This window comes from Saimiri boliviensis, chromosome 2 (genome assembly GCF_048565385.1).
Source record: "Saimiri boliviensis isolate mSaiBol1 chromosome 2, mSaiBol1.pri, whole genome shotgun sequence".
In the NCBI taxonomy this organism is placed as follows: Eukaryota; Metazoa; Chordata; class Mammalia; order Primates; family Cebidae; genus Saimiri; species Saimiri boliviensis.
The window spans coordinates 150,317,308-150,343,125 of NC_133450.1; the positions used below are offsets into that span (position 1 = coordinate 150,317,308).

The 25,818-nt window shown below is 38.6% G+C and overlaps 1 protein-coding gene across 2 annotated transcripts in view; it reads right to left on the bottom strand.

Annotated features, from left to right (window-relative positions):
- TMC1 (transmembrane channel like 1) overlaps window positions 1-25,818 on the bottom strand; it is a 475,132-nt gene that overhangs the window by 438,115 nt on the left and 11,199 nt on the right. For both annotated transcript variants that reach the window (XM_074394669.1, XM_074394667.1), the window contains exon 2: window positions 10,575-10,664. In XM_074394669.1, coding sequence (XP_074250770.1) covers window positions 10,575-10,662 — 88 coding nt within the window. In that variant the 5' untranslated portion in view covers window positions 10,663-10,664. The remainder of the gene's footprint in view (window positions 1-10,574; window positions 10,665-25,818) is intronic.

Here is a 25,818-nt window from a genome sequence, read left to right on the forward strand (position 1 = left end):
ACCTGGCCTTCACCTTTCAAACCTATAAACTTTAAGAAAATTTTTTGCTGAATTTTTTTTGGTCAGGTTAATTCACCACATGGTTTACAAACGATTAATTTTTAAAAGTTAGGTGCCACATAAAACATTTGTTAACAAATAGAAAAGTATACCCAGTCAATAAGAGTGAATCTTTGAAATACCATTGTTTGATATTCCACCTTTAGATTTCTTTCTCTATATAATCGAACCTTTGCTTTGTACGTGGTACATGCTCAATAGTTACTTATGAGATTGATCATTAGGTTGTCTTTTTTTTTTTTTGTCCTACAAAAATAGCCATTTTAGGCTGGACGAGGTGGCTCACGCCTGTATTCCCAGTACTTTGGGAGGCCAAGGTGGGTGAATCACAAGGTCAGGAGTTTGAGATCAGCCTGGCCAACACGGTGAAACCCCATCTCTACTAAAAATACAAAAAAATTGGCTGGATGTGGTGGTATACACCTATAATCCCAGCTACTCAGGAGGCTGAGGCAGAAGAATCATTTGAACCCATGAGGTGGAGGTTGCAGTGAGCTGAGATCACGCCATTTGCACTCCAGCCTGTGTGACATAGCAAGACTCTGTCCCAATAAATAAATAAATAAATAAATAAATAAATAAAGCTATTTTAGATGTCTAGCCTAATAGTAGCTACTCAGTGAATAAATGACAATGAGGAAAAGAACAACTGAACATGAAGAACCAGGATAGTAATGGCTGTGAACCATAAAGGCAGCATCTAAAATATCAAATGTCTTAACCAAAAGTAGATACAAGTTTGAGAACAAGCCAGACAGCTTCTTAAAATTACAGAGTATGAATTTCTAACTAAAAAACACTAGTTTCCAAATCTATGAAAGAAAAGATTTTCAAACTCCACCAGCTGAAGGAATCTAAATCTAGGCCAAATAACTGATTACAACAAAAAGAATGTTGGTTTTACATATCTATACATATATATGTGTGCGTGTGTATATCCTTTTCTACAAGGAAAAAACAAGAGGACCTATGCTAAATTTACAACATTACAAAAATTTTGTTTTTAGATTGTGAACCAAATGATAAGTTCTTGAAGAACAGATAAATTTTCAAGGAAAGTTGTGAATCTTTTTTTTTTTTTAACAGTGCTTTGAAAGTAAGACAAAAGTGCCATTGTGTGTTGTGGCTTAGGCACAGCCTTGCTTAGAAGCCAGCAGAAGAGATAACTGGTACTTTGAGGTTGTAGCTGCATTATGTGACAAGGAAGTGCAAGTGCATCCATGCTGATTTTTCCTTATGTAATCCAGTATTTTAAAGTGACACAGTCAGTGTCATTTTCACAAGCTCGAGCCACCCTATATGTAATCATCTCTATTATTATCAGTGCTCATAATTAAAGCTAGAAAGAACGGTGGGGACACAACCTCTCAGAAGCATACACAGTTGGACAGAGGAAAAAGGTAAGAAGGGTTCCCTGGAAAATAAAAAGTGCGGAATTTTTTTTTTACCATTTCAGACATCTCACTAAGGTTCCAAGAAGAAAAAGTATGAGGTAAACTCATAAGACATTCTGGTCTAGATTTATTTATATAACACTACATTGACCTCTACAATAATAGTTATTAGAAATGTCATAATAATCATAGATATAATAACTGCTTAGAATGACAATTAAAGGTTGGACCAGTGCATCCTCCAGGCGCAGATTTTGGAGCAGCCTGAGCCTCACTACAAGCTGACACCACGTTTAACTGTTCAAATGGCTTGGAAACTTGGTTTTCAAAGGGCAATTTCAGGATCTAAAGCTGTTTTCCTCCATTAAAAACAAAATGTGTTTGAGAGAGCCAACTAGAGATCTACCCACTCACTAATTTACGTAGCTGCTATTTCCTTAAACATCTACTGGGTGCCCGCTATGGCATCCAGTGCAGAAACACAGAAATGAAAAAAACAAATATGATTGGATGACTTATTTATGCCAGATCACATGTAAAACATATTCTTTTTGTTTCTTCAACTTTTATTTTAAGTTCTGGGTTACACGTGCAGATGTGCAAGTTTGTTACATACTGCCATTTACCAGAGTGGTTTGCTGCACAGATAAACCCATCACCAGATATTAAGCCCAGGATCCATTAGCTATTCTTTCTGATGCTCTCCCTCCTCCCACCACTCTCAAGAGGCCCCACTGTGTGTTGTTCCTCTCGGTATGTTCGTGTTCTCATTGCTCGGCTCACGCTTATAAGAAGATGCGGTGTTTGGTTTTCTGTTCCTGCATTAGTTTGCTGAGAATAATATGGCTTCCAGCTCCATTGAAGTTTCTGCAAAGAACATTATTTATTCCTTTTTATGGCTCCATGGCATTCCATAGTGTATATGTATCACATTTTCTTTATCCAATCTATAATTGATGGGCATTTGGGTTGATTCCATGTCTTTGCTATTGTGAATGGTGATGTAATGAAAATATGCATGCATGTGTCTTTATAATAATTTCTATTCTTTTGGGTATATACCCAGTAACGGGATTGCTGGGTCAAATGATATTTCTACCTCTAGATCTTTGAGAAATTGCCACACTGTCTTCCACAATAGTTGAACTAATTTATACTCCCACCAACAGTGTAAAAGTGTCCATTTTTCTCCACAACCTTGCTAGTATCTGTTGTTTTTTGACCTTTTAATCACCATTCTGACTGGCGTGCGATGGTATATCATATCTCATTGTGGTTTTGATTTGCATTTCACTAATAATCAGTGATGTTGTGCTTTTTTCTGTAAGTTTGGAGACCATATGAATGTCTTCTTTTGAGAAGTGTCTGTTTATGTCCTTTGCCCACTTTTTAATGGAGTTGTTTGCGTTTTTCTCGTAAATTTAAGTGTCTTGTAGACTGTGGATATTAGCCCTTTGTCAGATGGATAGGTTGCAAAAATTTTCTCCCATTCTCTTGGTTGTCTCTTCACTCTGATGATAGTTTCTTTTGCTGTGCAAAAGCTCTTTAGTTTAATTAGATCCCAGTTTTTAATTTTTACTTTTGCTGCTGTTGGTTTGGGCATTTTCATCATGAATTCTTTGCGCATGCCTATGTCATGAATCGTATTGCCTAAATTTTCTTCTAGGGTTTTTATAGTTTTGGGTTTTACATTTAAGTCTTTAATCTATCTTAAGTTAATTTTTGTACAAGGTGTAAAGAAGGGGTCCAGTTTCAATTTTTTGCATATGGCTAGCCAGTTCTCCTAACACCATTTATTAAATAGCGAATCCTTTCCCCATTGCTTGTTTTTGTCAGGTTTGTTGAAGATCAGATGGGTGAAGGTGTTCAGTCTTATTTCTGAGTTCTCTATTCTAAAACATGTTCATTAATATGGCACATTACATATAAAGTAATGCAAATTTCTGCTTTGGTCTAGCAGAAAGTACAGTTCTATACATATATACCAATTCATAATTGATTTAATACAAGTAAAATATGGATATATTTTTGTCTTTCAAAGTGTTACAATAATTGTAATAATAATTACTGTTAATTGAGCACATTATCAGACCTGTGTCTGATATTAACTCTCATCCTCAAAACAACCCTGAAAGTAGGTGTTACTTCCATTTTACAGAAGACTTGTCACAACTATATGTGGTTCCATATTAACAACTGCAACCCATTCAAGGAGACAGGGTAACAGTGACCATTTACTGAATATCTATTATGTCCTTACACTGTGTCAGGCCCTTTATACTTACTTTTTCATTTAATTTTCACAACAGCTTGCCAGGATAGGTAATAATGTCCCTATAGCATAGCATCCATTTCTCCATGCCTTTGTTCAAGCTGTACTCTCTTTCTAGGATGACCTCCCATGCCTAACCTCCACTCAGTCTTCAAGGCCAAGGACAATTATTACTTCTTCAGTCCTAACCAGCCCAGGCAAAATTCATAATCTCAGCACAGGTTTTTGCCACTAGTCTAACACTTATCACAGAGTATTGTAATTATTTGTATGTATTTCTATGCCATGAAAGGTTAAGACCTTGAGAGCAAAAATTGTTTCTTATTCACTTTTTATCTTTTTTTTTTTTTAGACAGTCTCACTCTGTTGTCCAGGCCAGAGTGCATTGGCACAATCACAGCTCACTGCAACCTCCACCTCCCATGTTCTAGCAATTCTACTGCCTCAGCATCCCAAGTAGCTGGGATTACAGGTGTGTGCCACCTCACCTGGCTAATTTTTTTTTTTATTTTTAGTAGAGACAGGGTTTCGTCATGCTGGCCAGGCTGGTCTTGAACCCTTCACTTCAAGTGATCTGCCTACCTCAGCCTCCCAAAGTGCTGGGATTATAGGCATGAGCCACTGCACCTGGCCTCTTACTCACTTTTGAGTTCCCAATGCATAGTATGTAGCTTGGCATATATGTTGGCACTTCATATGCTAATTGGTGGCTGATGTAATAACCCATATCGGCATGTTATAAACTCAAAAGACCTCCAAAAAGTGACAAAACCAATTCCTTCTTCGTCTATTGGAGAATTACATTTTTGCTTATTTTTATTTTTCTATTTTAAAGACCCTCAGAAGAATGATTGCTACAACCTCTTCACCTTCTTTATTTCTGATTCTAGCCCCACTCATACATGTCTTCTCTCTCTGAGAAAATGCTCTTATATTTTCAAAAACATGAAATGCAATTTTCACAAAGTATGTCTTAACTTTGGCTGTTTCCTGGTTATCTGAGCTCCACGTGGCACAAAAATTTATTTTTATCTCTGAATTCTCACCACAGATAGAGGGCTTTTCCTTGCCATAAAAAATGTGATGACCCCAAGGGTGCACTTTGGTCTCATGAGGAAGGAGCAGACGAAGAGGATGCTTGGCTTGGTGTTTCAAACAGAACAAATGCATGTGCACTGATTCGTACCTTCTAATCAGTTATCAATGCTTTATTTCTTTATAAGGAGAAAAGTACATAAATGCTTTGATTCTCATTTAACAGATTGGAAAACTAAGAAACAGAAAGAGTAAATAATTTGACTCAAACTTTATTGTCCTAGAGCTTGAAATTAAATCCAAAGTTTTCACCTTCCAGATTGCATTCAAATCCAAGGCCAATTTTTCAGAAAATGGGTTGCAACTATATTTTCTTTATCAAGATAATCAGGTCATCCCTTTAAATAACTCCTTTCTGCTTTAGAAGTGACATTAATATACGATTATCCTGAAAACTTATATGCAAAATAGGCTAATAAAAAGATCTTTCTTTTTTAAGTCTTTACTGAATAAAGATATTCACAGATAATTGGCAGTACTGTCTGGACAAAGAATTACAGCTTCGTAGTCTAAAAACATAGCCTGCTTCTGTAAATTAGCCTAAGAAATTTCCCATTTCTAAGAGGATAGGCCAGCTGCCAGCTCTTTAAGAAAGAAAAACACACCCTCTTAGAACAGGAGTCATTAAATATTACATAAAGGGTACATGCACGCACACACACACACACACACACACACACACACACACACAGGCATTTTAAATAATTGCTCAACACTTTCCAAAACATCCCTTCTCCACACATAGGGTACACATTTTGTCAAGATTAAGTTTCACATTTTGTCAAGATCAAGTTGATTTTTTCTTATGACTACCACTTACCAATATTATTGCTACATGAGAAGGCTAAAGATGTACTGTAAACAAAGTGCCAAACAGACAGAACAGATGACTCAGACTGATTTTAAAATACAGTGTACACTTGTAGGTTGAACTTAGTGCCTGCAGCTGGTTACTTGTCAGCCTTGTTTTAAAAACAGATTGGCTGATCTTTATACCTATAGTTATTTTCTAAATCTCATACCTGAAATGCAACCTTTTAGAGAAAGAAGACTTAACCAGTGTTTTTAGCACAGGTGGACTAAAATGGTCATCCTTTGAAATGTGGATTCAAAGGGTGAACAAGGAAAGGAGTGAGCCCACCAAACCAAAACACAAGACCAGAGGCAATGTCACTTGCCAGAACTGAGTGTGGACATTTGAGTGGCTCCTGTCCATCCTGTGTCGTAAATGAGTGTAGTGGGTGTCTTTATTCTTTTTATTGTGAACACTCAAAAGTATTGAAACATTACAAGCAGACAGATAGTTAACAATTGAAATAAGACCAAAATAGTTCCAAAATCCAAAGGCAAAGGAATTCAGATGTCTCAGCATACTTCCCTAAAAAGCAAGTTTAAAGTATACAATAAAAAATACAAAGAAAACTGCTTTGATTTACAAGAATAGTTGTTGGATTTGCTTCTTAACTGCCTTTGGACAACAGATTCCTCAGAACAATGTCATATTTATTTTTCTAGGTTTGCTAGAAAAGTGAAAAAGAACTACTGAGTTGGAACAATAATTTTTCCCTTTATAAAATTTATGATTTCATCATAAATATTATGGTAACATTTTCCAAGAGTCTCAAAGTTTAATCCATCATATTTTTAGTAGTTGATTTAACAAAGTAGAACCTCAACTTTCAAATTCCTTTTATTTTATATTCGAAGAATACTGGCCTACTTCATATTACTTTTTTCAAGTTTTTTTTACATAAATCACTTTTGTATAGAAAATTTGCATATGTTTTTCAAGCCAAATCTGATTCTTTTTAAAAACAAAAATAAATCTTAAGAAAGAAAAACACAGACAAGCAATTAAAAGACAGACACTTTTCCTTATTTGAAAAGCAACTTTTCTCTTGCGTAGTTTATCAGTGAGCTCAAATGGATCTGTATTCACAATTAAAATGATCTGTAGGTATCTTGCCCTTGTTGTTAAAAAGCCATGTTAAAATGTGTTTCACATTAAAAGTTAAACTTTCACCTGAGTATAATGCATCGTGAAATGGTGGGTGATGAGGACATTGTTTCCTTAGATTAATTCTTATGGGAGACATCATACTGAGTTTTTGTAGAAGTATAGCGATTTCAGTTGGTTTGTTTAGTTTTTGGGAGGTGACACGGGGGTGAGAGTGGGAGTGGTTTATCAAAGCTGTTTAACATTATGTTATTTATTAATGAAAATGCCTTTAAAATGCAATGGAGTCAGGAAAGGCAACAATAAAAACTCTTCTATTACAGTTCTCAAAAACTGCACAATAAGTGAGATTTTACTACTAAAACGAAAAAGTTTTGCAATCTCCTATTTGGATGCTTCTCAAAGTTCTCACAAGTAATCTGAAAGTTACACAGAGAGAAGAGATAATTTCTGATATTTTATTGAATATATAAAATTGTTTCAATAAATACGTAGGGCACTACAAAACAACTCATAAAAAAATTAAAATCCCTCAAACTAAGTTAACTCAGCCAAAAATTTGTTTCTAATCTGGTTGTTCAGTCATACAGATGTTTTAAAAATATAAAAATGTTAATATAACAGATTTTTTCTTGGTTATAAAATGTATAAGTATACATTATTTTAAGAAGAAAATTGCATAACAAAGAACACTTTTAAAGTTGGTTTTGGTTCTTATTTCATAATATGTGTATTAATTTGGAAATGTTCTTATTAACTTCCTGTGACCACAGTGAAGATGTTAGCTCATTACATCGTTCTACATCTCTCAATTTTTAGCAGTTACAGCACTATTTTAGTTTCTCTATTGGTTACCTTTGTTATTTAAATAACTTTCTTAAACCACTAGTTCTTTTTATTTAACCCTCTTTTCAGCTTGTGAAATAGGTCACACGCCAAAAAAAAATCAAAAATAAAAAAACAAAAAAAACATAAAGGAGTGTCAGACCACAGAAGTTTCCTGCATGACTCTCCAAGGCATAACTCACTCCCTTTTCCTAAAACATAAAACTCTCCTGATTTCTGTAGTAATAACTTCCTTGCTTTTCTTTATGTTTTTGCCATCCAAAGATGCATGACTCAACGCTGTAGTTTCACTACTTTTTTAAATTTTAAGTAAACAGAATCATACACTATATATTCTTTTGCATTAGGCTTTTCTTCGCTCAATATTATGTTCGTGAGATTCACTTATATTGTAGCATTTAGCTGCAGTCATTAATGTTCACTGCTATATAGAATTCCATAATAGATCCTTACAATAATTTATTTATCCATACTCCCATGGATGAATATTTTGGTTGTTCCCAGGTTTAGGCCATTGTGAATAAAGCTGTTATAAATTTTCTCATACATGTCTCCTGGTACACATAGACATATATTTCTTTTGGATATATACCTAAGAGAGAAATTAGTAGGCCACGAGATACGGTATCTTAATTTTAATAGATAACGCTGAACTGCTTTCCAAATTGGTTAAACTAGTTTCTCTTTTCACCAGCTGTAGATGAGAGTTCCAGAAGCAATCCTTGCTATTTTTCAGTCTTTTTAAATTTTAGCTATTCTAACAGGTGTGTAGTGATATCTCTTTACTGTTTTAATTTGCATTTTTCGGCTGGCTGAGATTGAATATCTTATCATACATTTATTGATCAATTAATTATATCCTGTTTTGAAGTGGCTGTTGAGTCTATTTGCTGATTTTTCCATTAAGTTGTATTTTCTTATTGGGGTATATAAGTTCTTCATATACTCTAGATATGGGTCCTTTATTGGCTATAACAAGTATCTATTAAATATGTATTCTAGATATTTTCAAGTCTGTGGCTTGCTTTTTTACAATTTTGTGTTTTTTTGGTTTTTTTGTTTTTTTATTTTGAGACGGGGTCTTGCTCTGTCACCCAGGCTGGAGTGCAATGGCACTATCTTGGCTCACTGCAACCTCTACTTCCCAGGTTCAAGCAATTCTCCTGCCTCAGCCTCCTGAGTAACTGGATTACAGGTATGTGCCACTATGCTCAGCTAGTTTTTGTACACTTAGTAGAGATGGGGTTTCACTATGTTGGTCAGGCTGGTCTCGAACTCCTGACCTTGTGATCCGCCTGCCTCAGCCTACGACAGTGCTGGGATTACAGAGCCACTGCACTAGGCCAATTATTTTTTTAACTTTAAGTTCTGGGACACACATGCAAAACGTGCAGGTTTGTTACGTACGTATACACGTGGCTTGCTGCACCTATTGATCTATCCTGTAAGTTCCCTCCCATCGCCTCCCACCTACTGTTTTATTTTATTATTTTTACTTATTTTATTTGTTTATTTATTTATTTTGAGATGGAGTCTCCCTCTGTCGCCCAGGCTAGAGTGCAGTGGTACGATCTCGGCTCACCTCAACCTTCGCCTTCTGGCTTCAAGCGATTCTCCTGCCTCAGTCTCCCGAGTAGCTGAGATTACAGGTGCATGCCATCAAACCTGGCTAATTTTTGTATTTTTAGTAGAGATGGGGTTTCACCATGTTAGTCCACTGGTCTTGAACTCCTGACCTTGTGATCCGCCCACCTAGGCCTCCCAAAGCGCTGGGATTACAGGCGTGAGCCACCATGCCCAGCCCCATTATTTTATTTTTAATGTTCTTATTTCACTGTAAGCAAATTCATCAATCCTTATATTTAAGGTTGGGGCTTCTTAATGTTTAATATGTTTTAAAATCCTTCTCTCATATAGAAATCATGAATCTATTTTTTTCTGTATTATCTTTTAAAGCCTTAACTGTTTTGTCTTTGAAAAGGTCTATACTTTACCTGAATTAATACTTTTGTTTACAGTGTGAAGTGGATTAAGTGTTTTCTATTTTTTCCAGATAGAACATCCTCTTCCGTACTGCTCTCAGAATCAATTTTGTCATTACTATTTAATTTTTCCATGAATTTTCAACAGAATTCCCTTGATGCCTCATTTTATAAAACAGAATTCTCTTGATGCCTCATTTTATAAAATGAGAGTATTTGCATCCTTACTACTCCTTCCCTCTTCCCTATCTACTATTCATCTTTTAAAATCTGTCATCTGGAGCTTTACTTCAACATCGTCAAAGCTGAGAGTGTTTACATTCTGTTCTTAATCAGGATTAACTTCTCCATGCTTTGTGCAATGGTTTATTTTAAAAGTTGATAATCAATAAACAAATTTTACATTATTATGACTATTCATCACATTATTCATCACAGAGCCAGAGAGTGCTAATAATTACATTCCCTTGACTACATTTCTGATCCTATAATCATTGTGTCACTCAAAAGAAAACACACTAGCACCAAGGTTAAATAGATTATCCTCTCTAATATTTTAAGATTTGCTGAAAAATATTATGTTTAAAATTATTTCATATTTGAAACATGACATTCTGGTAAATGTTTTGCTTTAGCTAGAGCTTCCGGCTATTCTTTTTTCCTTTGTTAAGACATAGGTTTTTTTTGCACCATATCCTAATATTTTGCAACTTTTCATTATCAATGGCTATTATCTGAAATATATTCCATTCATTTCCTTGAAAATAGACTTCTGTAAATCTGCTGATCACTCTCCTAAATTGGACTAATTTTCTTCTTGGTCACACAACTGTTATACTTGAATGGTGTTTTAATATTCCTCTAAGCTAGTACCGCCATTCATATAGCTTAAGACTTAAGACAATTGCAAAGTGAGAGGGAACATAGCCCACACAAGACCACCCCCAGGCCAGGTGCATAGCTCATACCTGTAATCCACACTTGAGAGGCTGAGGTGGGAAGATCACTTGAGCCCAAGAGTTTGAGTCTTGCTTGAGCAACATACTGAGACTCCATCTCTACAAAAGATAAAAAATTAGCTGAGGCTGGTGGCATGTGCCTGTAGTCCCCACTACTCGGGAGGCTGAAGTAGGAGGATTGCCTAAGCCCAGGGGTTTGAGGCTGCAGTGAGCTATGATCCCACCACTACTGCACTCCAGCCTAAGTAACAGAGTGAGCCTCTGTCAAAAAAAAAAAAAAAAAAAAAAAAGACCACCCTTATTAAATTGCAAGTTTGAGGGGTTCTCCAAACCACCTTTAGTTTTGAAATTTGCTAGAAGGACTCACAGAACTTTTGAGTTATACTCACAGTTAAGATTTACCACAGAAAAAGGATATAGATTAAAATCAGTCAAAGGAGGAAGGGCATAGAGCAATGACAAGGGAAGAACCAAGTGCAGAGCTTCCGTTGGCCTCTCCCCATGGATCAGGACAGAGTACTTTTCCAGCATTGATGTATGACAGTAAGCACAGACTGTCATTAGCCAGGGAAGCTCAGTAGAGCCTCTGTGTTCAGAGCTTTTATTGAGGCTCCATTACAAAGACATGATTGACATTTCACATGGCTAATTTTAGTTTCCAGTCTCCAGCCACTCAAGGTGTAACCCCAAGCTCTCATCCTAAATCATATTTTTGGCATGGATCAAAGCTCCACCCTAAATCACATTTGTTACTGTCTGGCTAGCCAAAGACCTCCAGGCAAACAAAGACACTCCTGTCCAAGACAAGGAGGATCCAGGGGCTTAGAGATGACTCCCAGAAGCTCAAGGCAAAGGCCAGACTTCTTCTGGGACAGGTTACAGTCATTACCACCAAACCATATGTCTTCTTCTTTCTTGGTTTTCACCCTCATTTTACAGACATACATCCACAAGTAAGGGTGTATGGATGTAAACTTTCATTTTGAATCATTGGTGTTCTCAGGTTTCACAATGAGATCCCTAAATGTGGGTCTTATTCCTTTTTTTTTTTTTTAACCCACATGGCTCTTGTGAATACTTTTTTTTTTTAAGATATTTTCCCAGTCTATCACCTAGGCTAAAGTATGGCAGCACAATCTCAGCTTACTGCAACCTCTACCTCCTGGGTTCAAGCCATTTTCCTGCCTCAGTCACTCCAGTAGCTGAGATTACAGGCATGCACCACTACGCCCAGCTAATTTTTTTTTCTTTTTTCTTTTTATTTTTTTGTCTGAGAAGGAATCTGGCTCTGTTATCCAGGCTGGAGTGCAGTGGCACAATCTCAGCTTACTGCAATCTCTGCCTCCTGGGTTCAAGCGATTCTCCTGCCTTAGCCTCCTAAGTAGCTGGGATTACCGAACCCAGCTAATTTTTGTACTTTTAGTAGAGACAGGGCTTTACCATGTTGCAGGTTGATCTCAAATCCTGGCATCAGGTGATCTGCCCACCTCGGCTTCCCAAAGTGCTGGGATTCCAGGCATGAACCACTGCACCTGACCAGGATCTCTTGATTTTGAAGATCTCCCTTTGGCTATGGCAATGGTCTTTCTTTGACAGTTCCTTTCTCTCTGCCATGAGTGTTTTGTCTTTTTAGAACTCCTACTATGTTGCTATTGGATATCTTGGACTGAGGCTCCAGCTCTGAGTCCAAAGCTTCTCCAGAGTTCTTCAGGGCAACTTGTTGACTTCTATCCTTATTGTTCCTTCTCTCATACTCTAGAGTGCAGGTGCCACCCCTTCTTCCTCTCTGCTTTCTTATAAACCTCTTAAAGCATCTGTTTTCCCTCTTCTCATCTGCTCATTATCACCTGCAATTCTCTTCATTTCTATGGGCTATATCTTTTTTATTGTCCTGATATTATTTTAAATTAGTCCTGGGAGAGTGGAATAAATGAGTATGCTCACGTTGCTGTCTTGAACTAGGAGTCATCCCTAGTTCTAAAAGGCATTTTAAAGACAGATGGCTTTTCCTATCAGAGTAGGTTTCCTATGACTATATCAACTGGCACAGCAATTAATACATTCCCTAAGACTCAGAAACACAATTCAGGGTAAGAGCATCTTAGGAGAAATATACACATAGGGCCTTATATGAGACCCCTTCTTTCATCACATTATCTATACACAGTATCCAATTATGACACACTGAAAAGAAAAATAACCTAAGTGACTTAATTTTTTAAGCATATTTTCAGCGTTGTTCCTGCCTAAAGAGAAACAAAAGAAATAAAGTTAAAACTACTGAGTTTTTGCCAAGTTCCAACAGCTCTTAGAAGAAAGAACACTGGTTTTGGCATCCAGAGACCCGAGTTTGAGGCCTGGCTCTGCCTTTGTGGTCTCCAAAGCTTTGGTTGAGTCTCTAAACTTTTTTGAGCCAGAAGTTTCTCATTTACAAACAGAATAATAATACATGTGTCTCATTACTGCTGTGAGGTTGAAAAGAAATAACAGAGAAAAACAGTACTTTGTAGATTGAAAAGTAACTAGAAAATAAAATACATTCTCCAAATGACTCCATTATCCAGGGAGATTTCGTGCAGAGTTTAACAGAATCCTTCAGAGGAAAAGTTTGTATCTCTATAACCGTCCTTCCCAGAGAAGAAAAAAAAATTCACACAAAAATACCTGAATTTCCAATGGGCTCCACCAAATAGATTAACATGCCCATTGAAGATGACCATAAACATAGTTATAGTATCTAGTTACAGCATCTAAAAAAGGTATTGCTATGGTTCGAATATTTGTCCCCTCCAAAACCAATGTTGAAATTTAATACCCAATGTGGTAGTATTAAGATGTGCAGCCTTTAAGAGGTGACTTAGCCATGAAGGCAGAGCCCTCTGGAATGGATTAATCCATTCAGGATTAATAAATTAATAGATTAATGGACTAACAAATTAATGGGTTATCATGGGAGTAGGAGTGATGACTCTGTAACAAGAGGAAGAGAGGCCTGAGCTAGCATGCCCATTTCCCTACCATGTGACTTCCTGTGCTGCTGTGGACTCAGCAGAGAGTCCCCATAAGCAAGAACCCCTCAACCTTGGACTTTTCAGCCTCCATAACTATAAGAAATATACATATATATATATACACATACATATATATTTTTATAGACAGAGTCTCACTCTTGTGAGGCTGGAGAGCAGCAGAACAATCTCAGCTCACTGCAACCTCTGCCCTCAGGTTCAAGTGATCGTCCTGCCTCAGCCTCCCAGGTAGCAGGGATTACAGGTGTGTGCCACCATATCCAGCTAATTTTTATATTTTTTTTTAAGTAGAGATGGGGTTTCATCATGTTGGCCAGGCTGGTCTCAAACTCCTGACCTCCAGTGATCCAACCACCCTGGCCTCCCAAAGTGCCAGGATTACAAGTATGAGCCACCAAGCCCAGCCTAAATTTCTTTTCTTTATAAATTTCCCAGTTTCAGGTATTCTGTTATAAGCAACAGAAAACAGATTCAGACAGGCATATAAAACAAATTTCTATTTCTGAGTTTGTTCATTTATTCTGTTAGCAAATATACATTCAATGTCAAGGCTATTCAAAACACCTTAAAGAATCAAAAAAAACATAGACCAGGCACAGTGGCTCATGCCTGTAATCCCATCATGGGAGGCCAAAGCAGATGGATTACCTGAGGTCAGGAGTTTGAGACCAGCCTGGCCAACACGGTGAAACCTTGTCTCTACTAAAAATACAACAATTAGCCAGGCGTGGTGGTGGGCACCTGTAATCCCAGCCACTTGGGAGGCCGAGGCAGGAGAATGGCTTGAGCCTGGGAGGCAGAGGCTGCAAGTGAGCAGAGAGTGTGCCACTGTACTCCAGCCTGGGCAACAGAGTCAGACTCTGCCTCAAAAAAAAAAAAATTACAAAACATCAATTAGGCACAATGCTTTCACTTACTCAGAAAGCTTCCTGTTTGTAGGGAGATCATGCAAGTACCCACATTTCCACAATACAATATTGAGTATAACGAGTGACACATACCTGATACAAACTAATAAGAAATAGTACTTGAATTAAACCTTTAAAAATGAGTGGAGTTTCAATTTGGAAACCTAAATGAAAGGACATTCTAAGAAGAGGGAATTGTGTTCACATAGGTTACAGATACGTAAAAGTAATCCTTTCTTCAGGGGATTGTGAAAGCTTGAACTGTTTGAAGAATAGGTTTCATATAGAAGGTATGAGGAATGGACCCTATTGCAGAGGACTTCTAACAAACAGGCCATTGCATGAGACTTTACTCTGTAGATAATCTTTACTATCGAGAGGGGTGCATAAGAAAATACAGCTTATACATTTTATTTTGTATAATCTTTACTGTTTACAAATTATTTTCACATACATGATCTCACTTGATCCCCAACACAATTCTATGGTGGTTGTGTTATTACTACAGATGTTCCCTGACTAACAATGGGGTACTTAGGGTTTTCAGGCTTTATATGGTGCAAAAGCAATACACTTTCAATAGAAAGCAGTATGCTAAGTTATGCAATGCCAGGCAGTGCCAGAGAGCCAAAGCTCCCAGTCTGCCACATAATCACAAGAGTAAACAATCAATACTCAACAGTGTACTGTGTTGCCAGATTATTTTGTTCAACTGTAGACTAATTTAAGAGTTCTGAACGCACTTAAGATAGGCTAGGTTAAGCAATGGTGTTTAGTAGCCATAGCTAGTTAGGTGTCTTAAATGTATTTTTCTTACTTTTTTATGTTGTTGTATCAAATGCATCTTTGACATACAATATTTTCAACTCATGATGGGTTTATCAGGACATAACCCCACTGTAAGTCCAGGAACATCTGTTATTTGTCAATCGATAAGCCTTAAACCAGACCTAGAGTCCACGTCTTCTTTTTGAGTTGGAGTCTCACTCTGTCGCCCAGGCTGGAGTGCAATGGCGTGATCTCGGCTCGCTGCAACCTCTGTCTCCCAGATTCAAAGCAATTCTCCTGCCTCAGCTTCCCAAGTAGCTGGGACTACAGGCACATGCCACCATGTCCAGCTAATTTTTGCTTTTTAGTAGAGACAGGGTTTCACCACATTGGCCAGACTGGTCTCAAACTCCTGACCTCAAGTAATCCACCTGCCTTGGCCTCCCACAGTGCAGGGATTACAGGCATGAGCCACTGCGCTCAGCTGGAGTGCAGGTCTTCTGACTCCAAATCCAATACTCTTAAATTTACTTTTAGTGATTTGTTGAAGATTTGTATAGAATACATAAAAATGAGTAGGTCCTGAAAACAATAGGGCAGCTCCTGAAGAACATAAAAACTACTGAGGCAGAGTTGGAGCTGAGGAGCCAGTATTTAGCAAAGTAATCCAAGAAATAAACAAACTTCTCTTATAGCATATTTGACTGTATGAAGAAGGCAACAGGAATATATCTCATATTTCTTTAAAATCACCCCTCTCCCCGATGATGGTACTTAGCACTTAGTATGTTTAGAGAGTTCAGGTAGTAGATGCCAAGGACAGGGAGTACCTCAATTCCTACAGTGCTCTGAACTTTACTAAATGTTCCTAATTGCCCAGTTCAAACCCAGGCTCACACCATCCCAACAGAATTAAGTTAGATGCTTCTTCAAACATGACAAAGATATGTTTGTTTAAATGACAACTGTAGGATTCCCCCAAGGACATGTAGACCATGTGAAAACTATGAGCACAGAGCTCACAGCTGTTCACTTCAACAGTCAACAGTGAACAACTGGTAAGAAGCAAAACAATTTTTTATTGTTTAAATCTTGGGTACTATTGTTTTTCTAATAGCTTCCCTGCTAATGATGCCAATTTGATCTCTAAAAGTATTTCAAGAAAGATCTTGACTATGTTAACAAGACTTGCATTTGATTCAACTTCTCTAATATTGAAATACAAAGTGATTAGAATGAAATTTTCCTAACATAGTATTACCTTTAAAGGTTATTTTCTGAAATAGTTAAAACATAAATTCCTTCTTTCTCTTATGGTCCTCCTCAGATTCTATATTAGAGAGAGCTGAGTGTTTATGACATCAAGGCTGACTCACTCACCTAGTTCAGACAGGTTACTTAGAAATAATGATAGAACTAACAAAGTAAAGAATTAACTTCCTTTTCCCTAACTCTACCCCACATAATGCTTTTCATTTTTCTGCTTTCTGGTATTTGGTTCCTGTTGTTTAGCTTAGGAGACGATACCTTTTTTCTTTCTCTTTTTCTTTTTCTTTTTTTTTTTTTTTTTGATATGGAGCTTCACTCTTGTTGCCCATGCTGGAGTGCAATGGCGTGATCTCTGCTCAATGCAACCTCTGCCTCCTGTGTTGAAGCAGCTCTCCTGCCTCAGCCTCCCGAGTAGTTGGGATTACAGGCATGCTCCACCAGGCCTGGCTAATTTTCTATTTTTAGTAGAGATGGGGTTTCTGTATGTTGGTCAAGCTCGTCTTGAACTCCTGACCTCAGGTGATTTGTCCCCCTCAGCCTCCCAAAGTGCTGGGATTACAGGCGTGAGCCACCACACCAGGACAGGGAACTATATCTTTACAAGAACTCTTGTGTAGAAGCCCACTATATAAAACTGCTGTTGCGTGCACGGTGGTTCATGCCTGTAATCCCAGCACTTTGGGAGATAGAAGTGAACAGATCACATGAGCCCAGGAGTTCTAGACCACCCTAGGACAACATGGTGAATCCCCTCTACAAAATACAAAACTTCATGGGGTGCAGTGTCAGGTGACTGTAGTCCCAGCTACTCAGGAGACTGAGGTGGGAGGATCGCTTGAGTCCAGGAATTTGAGGCTGCAGTGAGCAGTAATGGTGCCACTGTGCTCCAGCCTGGACAACAGAGTAAGACCCTGTGAAAAACAAACAAACAAAAACCCCTGCTAAAGACAGTTTGTAGCTGAAGGAGATGAGACTAAGAGAAGCAGGACGGAAACGACGACCAGATCATTTACCCTCACTCATGCTATGGCCATTTGCTGGACACAGAATAAAGCTTAACCTTGAGGATTCTGAGGGCACTTAGAATTTGATTCATGATCTTCAAGATTTAGGAACATAAAAATACTGAGTCAGACCAACCTTCTGTGAATAGTACAGCAGTCTATTTAGCCACTTGATTTCATTTATTCTTTCTACAGTTATTCACTGAGTATCTATGAGATGCCAGGTACTGTTCTACTCAGCAGGGATATAGTAATAAACAATAAATTTTCTGAAACCCTGTATCTACCAAAAATACAAAAATTAGCCAGGAATGATGGCAGGTGCCTGTAATCCTAGCTACAAAGGAGGCTGAGGCGGGAGAATTGCTTGAACCCAGGAGGCGGAAGTGAAGCGGAAGTTGCAGTGAGCTGAGATTGTGCCATTACACTCTAGCCTGAGCAAACGAGCAAGACTCTGTCTCAAAAAAAAAAAAAAAAAGATATGAAGAAAAGAAAAATAGTAAAAAAAAATATATATATATATATATGTATATATATAATAATGAAAAGGTATATACACGTGGGTGTATGTGTATATGTGTTTATGCTCTTTTACATGACTCTTAAAGAAGGTCTTCTTTGTGATGGTGACCTTTTAAGCAAGGAATAAATTAAGTGAGCTATCTGAGACAAGAGCTAGTCTGCAGGAAGAAACAGTAAGTGAAGAAGTTCTGGCCAGGCGTGGTGGCTCACACCTGTAATCCTAACATTTTGGGAGGCCGAGGCAGGTAGATCACAAGGTCAGGAGTTCAAGATCAGCCTGGCCAATATGGTAAAACCTTGTCTCTAATAAAAATACAAAAATTAGCCAGGCATGGTGGCAAGTACCTATAGTCCCAGCTACTTGGGAGGCTGAGGCAGGATAATTGCTTGAATCTGGGAAGCAGAGGTTGCAGTGAGCTGAAATCATGCCACTGCACTCCGGCGTGGGCAACAGAAAAGACTCTGTCAAAAAAAAAAATAAATAAATAAAGGAAAGATAGAAAGAGAGGAAGGAAGGAAGGGAGAGACGGAGGGTCGGAGGGAGGGACGGAGGGAGGGAGAAGAAAGAGAAAGAAAGAAAAAGTGCTGAAGCAAGAGAAGGTTTGGCATGTTTGAGGATGCACAAAGAAACCCAAATGGAAGGAATAAAAGTGAGCAAGGGTGAGAGCAGTAGGAGGTGAATGCAGGAAGACATAAGCTCCTTTGGAGAAGAGGCCAGATCATTTTCAACCTTGGTCTCCAGGGTGCCAACAGCTAGTCCTGTTGTAGGTGTTAAATATGTACTGAAGAGAATCAGAAAGGCCATTGTTTTGGCAAACAAAAAGGCATCAGAGAGTACATCTAATTCCTTAGTTCTTTCATCAGAAAGTCTGAGGTGGTTAATTTTGTAATTTATTTGTCTGATTATAGTTCAGAACATCCCCATCTCTTATGGAGAAGAACACTGTCTCCCCTGTGATCCTTGCCTTGGAGACAATGTGTTTCCAGTGTTTTCAGGGCCACATCTCCCACCACGTTCCCAATCAGTTTCTGATGTTCTTACTGCTCAGATTACATAGTATGACATGTTCCCAGAAAAATGCTGACTGGTAAAGGATGAACGTCATAATAGATTAGATCTCCTGGTGCGTAAAAATCACTTTTTTGTTTTAAATCAGAAAAGAAACAAATTGTTGCAAAATCAGTGGCCTTGTACTGTAGCCCTGAGCTTTGTACTTCTGCCCTGTTGTTTTGGTCAATGATGTCACTTGCTCTGTCACTTCGTGCTGCGTTAAGTGCAATTTCAGAGCTAAACCACTATTACAAGGTGAACACTGATTTACTCTTTGTATTTCAGAGATCAAGCCATTTTTAACATCAATTCTTAGGTGGAACAATTTTCAACTGAGATCGTTTTTATGGCAGGCTTTATAAAATCTTAGCAAATAAACCTATGTCTTGTGCTTCCTTTTGTAAGGATGACCATGGTTCTATCCTTCCTTCTCGTGGCACCCACCATCTGCTAAGAAACATGACTGATCCTGGTTTTCTGATCTCTTTAGTATTTTTTTTTTTTTTTTTTTTTTGAGACGGAGTTTCACTCTTGTTACCCAGGCTCGAGTGCAATGGCATGATCTCGGCTCACCGCAACCTCCGCCTTCTGGGTTCAGGCAATTCTCCTGCCTCAGCCTCCTGAGTACCTGGGATTACAGGCACGCGCCACCATGCCCAGCTAATGTTTTGTATTTTTAGTAGAGACGGGGTTTCACCATGTTGACCAGGATGGTCTCAATCTCTTGACCTCGTGATCCACCCACCTCGGCCTCCCAAAGTGCTGGGATTACAGGCTTGAGCCACCACGCCCAGTCCCCTTTACAGTTTTTAACTTGAGTTGCTTTTTTTTTTTTTAATTGTTCTATTCGCAACTCCATGTCAATATTAGACAAAAATGCAATCTTTCCCTTTTAAAATTGTCTCTTAAAAGGACATTTTGGCTGAGCACAGTGGCTCATGCCTGCAATCCCAGCACTTCGGGAGGCCGAGGCGGGAGGATCATGAGGTCAGGAGTTCAAGCCTAGCCAACATAGTGAAACCTCGTCTTTACTAAAAATACAAAAATTAGTCAGGTATGGGGGCATGTGCCTGTAAGTCTCAGCTACTCAGGAGGCTGGGGCAGGAGAATTGCTTGAACCAACCAGGAGGCAGAGGTTGCAGTGAGCCGAGACCATGCCACTGCACTCCAGCCTGGGTGATCTATTGTTAATAAAATCATTAGTTATGGATCAGGGAGAAATGACACAGGACTTCACTCCTCTGTGGCTGATTCTCTTCTAGTGAATCTTGAATGTCCTGTATGTATTATATTTTCAAAAGTTAAAGAAGAGAAAGAGGGAAAATGAAAGTAAAGGAGGGAGAAAGGGTATAAGGGAAAGAGAGAAAGAAAAGAAAAGGAAGAGCGAGGCTGGGCTCAGGGGCTCATGCTTGTAATTCCAGCACTTTGGGAGGCCGAGGCAGGCAGATTACTTGAGGCCAGGAGTTGAAGACCAGCCTGGCCAACATGATCAAACCCTGCTTCTACTAAAAATACAAAAATTAGCTGGGCGTGGTGGCGTGTGTCTGTAATCCTAGCTACTCGGGAGGCTGAGGCATGAGACTCGCTTGAACCCAGGAGGTGGAGGTTGCAGTGAGCTGAGACGGCACCATTGCACTCCAGTCTGGTGACAGAGCGAGACTCCATCTCAAAAAAAAAAAAAAAGAAAGAAATAGCAACACTGTTGAGCATGATCTCTCAGTAAGTCTTTTTAAAATAAAATTTGTTCACTGTTTTTAACCAATGGTATCTTTTTTTTTTTTTTTTTGCTCATATAGTTGCTCAGATAGCAATTATATGATTTTAAACATGTTACTTATCTCCTTGTGCCTCAGCTCTGCCTCTGTAAAAGATGATGGTCATCAGTACTTCAAAGAATTATTGTAAGAATTAGAGATAAGGCATAGAAAACATAAAGTAAGCACAAAATAAATACTAAACGTTATGTGCACATAACTCATATAATTCCCTTAATCTTCACATAGTCATACTGCTTTATTGATTTTTATTTTCAAAATTAATGTACTGGCCAGGCATAGTGGCTCATGCCTGTAATTCCAGCACTTTGGGAGGCTGAGGCATGCAGATCACGAGGTCAAGAGATCAAGATCATCCTGATCAACATGGTGAAACCCCACCTCTACAAAAAATACAAAAACTAGCTGGCCGTGGTGGCACATGCCTGTAGTCTCAGCTACTCAGAAGGCTGAGGCAGGAGAACTGATTGAACCCGGGAGGCGGAGTTTGCAGTGAACCAAGACTGCCACTGCACTCTATCCTGGCAATAGAGCGAGACTCTGTCTCAAAAAAAAAAAAAAAAAAAAAAAAATTTACTATAAAATTCTGGTTTTTTAACATCTTTAAATATTCTGCCTTAACTATAAGGTCAAGTGACTATAAAAGAATGAAACTTTTTTAAAAAAAAACATTAAATTAACCATAAATTTGCCTATTTGAATAAGCACTCAAAGAAATCAGTCTTATAATTGCCAGGGACTTTAGAAGTCATCTGGTTGAATCTAACTCCTTTTGCAGGAATGCTTTATTTCACCCTTTCCTCCTGAAGGCTGCTCAATCTCTTAGCTTCTAAACCTCTTAGTTAGAAAAGGGTGGAGGAAGAGATGTCTTTCTGAAAGGAAGGAACTGGACTAGAAGAGAAGCCCTGGGGTGTCAGTGCCTCCTTCTATCAGACCCACTGCACAGGGTGGTCTTCAGGTCTCCACAGGAAGCAATAAAGCAACCTTCTCTGCCTCTCTGATCTTGGGAAAAGCTGGAGGAGACTGATATGGGCCATCCTTCTCTATCCAGTGAAAAGTACAAGAGAGCATTGGATTTCAGGGAAATTGTTTCCCCCAAAGGATCAATATTCTTCAAAAACAATGATAATGATGGATACTGAAGTTATTCTGAAGTTCCCCTGTGCCATTGTCAAGTACCTCATAGTCCACACCTCAGTCTAGCCCATAACCTAAGACTAATATTCTCAAATCTCTGAAATCTTCTGTGATGCCCATTGAACTCTACTCTTTAGTTTGCTGGGCTCCTTCAATTGCATTCTTGAAGGCTTCAAAGACATCACCTTCTGCTATATAATTAGGAAGTTCAAGGAAGCATTCTCTCCAGCATCAAAAGCTTCAGGAAATCCCAACAATTTAGGCTTAGCCTTGGACACAGTTCAGCGACAGTATTATTAAAACCTAATAAACTGTGATTTTTTTTTCAAGTTTATATTATCCAAGCATTTAGTAGACCTAATTTTTTTTTAACTTTTTGGGGTGACAATCAAAGCTTGTCTGAATCTGAGCGATCCCATTTATTTATTTATTTTTAATAATAGACTTTATTTTAAAGAGCCATTTTAGGTTCACATCAAAATTGACAGAAAGGTAGAGATTTCCCATATACACCTGCCCCCACACACGTATGGCCTTCCCCATTATCAAGACCCTATAGAATGGTACGTTTGTTACAACTGATGAACCTACACTGACCCATTATTATCACTCAAAGTCCATGGTTTAAAATAGGGTTCACTCTTTGTGTTGTACGTTCTGTGATTTTGGATAAACTGATCATGACATGTAGCTACCATTATAGTATCACACAGAGCATTTCTCTTCTATAAGAATCTTCTAGGCCGGGCGCGGTGGCTCAAGCCTGTAATCCCAGCCCTTTGGGAGGCCGAGGCGGGTGGATCACGAGGTCAAGAGATCGAGACCATCCTGGTCAACATGGTGAAACCCCGTCTCTACTAAAAATACGAAAAATAAGCTGGGCATGGTGGCGTGTGCCTGTAATCCCAGCTTCTCAGGAGGCTGAGGCAGGAGAATTGCCTGAACCCAGGAGGCGGAGGTTGCGGTGAGCCGAGATCGCGCCATTGCACTCCAGCCTGGGTAACAAGAGCGAAACTCCGTCTCGGGAAAAAAAAAAAAAAAAAAGAATCTTCTGTGCTCTGCATATTCATCCCGCTTTCCCCTCTATTCCTTGCCAATCACTTGGTCTTTTTACTGTTTCCATAGTTTTGCCTTTTTCAGCATGTCATATAGTTGAAATTAATAGTATGTACTTTTCAGACTGGCTTCTTTCTGTTTTTTTGTTTTTTTTTTTTTTAGACAAGAGTCTCACTCTATTGCTAGGCTGGAGTGCAGTGGCACGATCTCAGCTCAATTCAACCTCCACCTCTCAGGTTTAAGTGATTCTCCTGCCTCAGCCTCCTGAATAGCTGGGACTACAAGCACCTGCCACCACCTCAAGTTAATTTTTGTATTTTCAGTAGAGACAAGGTTTCAACATATTGGACAGGATGGTATGAATTTCTTGACCTCATGATCCGACCGCCTCGGCCTCCCAAAGTGCTGGGATAACAGGCATGAGCCACCATGACTGGCCCTCAAACTGGCTTCTTACAATTAGTAATATGCATTCAAGTTTTCCGTGTCTTTTCATGGCTTAATAAACTTGTTTATTTTGGCACTGAGTAATATTCTATTGTTTGGATGTACCACAGTTTATTTCTCCATTCACTTACTGAAGGATATCTTGGTTGCTTTCAAGTTCTGGCAAGTATGAATAAAGCTGCTATGAATATCTGTGCACACGTTTTTTTTCTTTTTTTTGGACATATCTTCAGGTCCTTTGGGTAAATGCCAAGGAGTGTGATTGCTGGATCATATGGTAAGAATACGTTTAACTTTGTGAAAAATCAAACTACCTTCCAAAGTGGCTGTACCACTTTGTAGTTCTAACAACAATGAGTAAGAGTTCTTTGTGCCCCACATCCTCACCAATATTTGGTGTTGCTGCATCCTGGATTTTGGCCATTCTAACAGGTGCATAGTGGTATCTCATTGTTGTTTTAATTTGCATTTCCCTGATGATATATAATGTGAAGCATCTTTCTATATGCTTATTTTCCATCTGTATATCTTCTTTTGGTGAAGCTAATGTTTTTATTTCTTTGTCCTGCTTCAGTTTATCACTTTTAATTTTTTAATAAAAATAATTATCCCTTACATATTTATATGCTTCACATTTAGAGTTCATCATGATGTTGTAAATTATAGTACAAAAACAACTTAAATCAGGTATATACCAGTAACTGAAGCACTGGCTCTGAAATTCTTAGGTTCAAACTTTATCTTGTTTACTCCAGAGCCATTGATCCACATGGAATTAATACAAATTCATATTTATTTCTAGATACTTATTCACTACTCCCACTTACTCACTACCTAACAATAATAGTGGTTAGCTACACATTTTTCTTCCAATTACAGTTGTTTTGCATAACTTCAGTATGCAAAAGAAAAAAAAAAGTTTTCTGGATTAAGTTAAAAAATGTATGTAAAATTTAAAAAATAGATGCATCTTTGTCAGCTGGGTGTGATGGCTCATGCCTGTAATCCCAGCACTTTGGGAGACTGAGGCGGTTGGATCACTTGAGGCCAGGAGTTCAAGAGTAGCTTGGTCAATGTAGTGAAACCCGGTCTCTACTAAAAATACAAAAATTAGCCGAGCATGGTGGTACATGCCTATAATCCCAGCTACTGGGGAGGCTGAGGTATGAGAATCACTTGAACCCGGGACAAGGAGGTTGGCTGCAGTGAGCTGAGATCATGCCACTGCACTCCAGTCTGGATGACAGAATGAGACTCTGTCTCCAAATAAATAAACAAATAATAGCTACATCGTTGTAAGTGAAAAATTCATTAATAAATCATTTGTAAGCCAAGGAACGAGTACAGATACACATTCCTTTGAGTACTTAATTTGAATCTATGAAGGTGGGTAAAATTGCTCTGAAAGAGTATGAGCAGTGAAAAAACAAGGAGCACTCAGGACCTAGACCTAAAAAATGTCAACATTTAGGAGATGGACAGATAAGCTGGAGCTAGCAAAAGGGACAGGAGTTGCCTGTTAGAGAGTGCTGGGAGAGGTGAGCGATACAGATGAGAATGGTTAACTTTTTAGGCTGGGGGCAGTGGCTTAGACCTGTAATCACACCAATCTAGATTGCTTGAGCTCAAGAGTTCAAGACCAGCCTGGACAACATGGTGAAACCCCATCTCTACCCAAAATACAAATAATTAGCTGGGCATGGTAGCATGTGTCTGTGTGGTTCCACCTACTCCAGAGGCTAAGGTGGGAGGATTGCTTGAGCCTGGGAGGCAGAGGTTGCAGTGTGTGAGATCACACCACTACACACCAGCTTGGGTGACAAAGTGAGATTCCCTATCAAAAAAAAAAAAAAAAAAAAAAAAAGTTAGCATTATAATGGGAAATATAATTTTGAAATAAATTTAAAGGGGGAACAGAACACTGAGATGAAGAACAGAAGGCTGTACTCTCACTAGATATATAACAATGGATAGGATATATAACTTTGCCCTGAGCCTCAGTCAGTCAATTCCTCCAGCAAAAGGAGAGATGATAACACTTACCTCTATAGGCTGCTATGAGAACTTATCAAATTAAAACATTTGAATATACATTGTAAGTGGGAAAACATTACACAAACTTCAGAAACTTGCCTTGGCTCTCTGCTTAGAACTTAACATTGCTCTAGGACAGAGGCCCATCCCTACTTACCTTTCTCGTGCTAGTCTGCTGCCTGAATCCTGACCTCCCTAATGGTTTTCACCGTCTTCTCTGCTGACTGATAGGGTCTTAGGGACAACTGCCCAC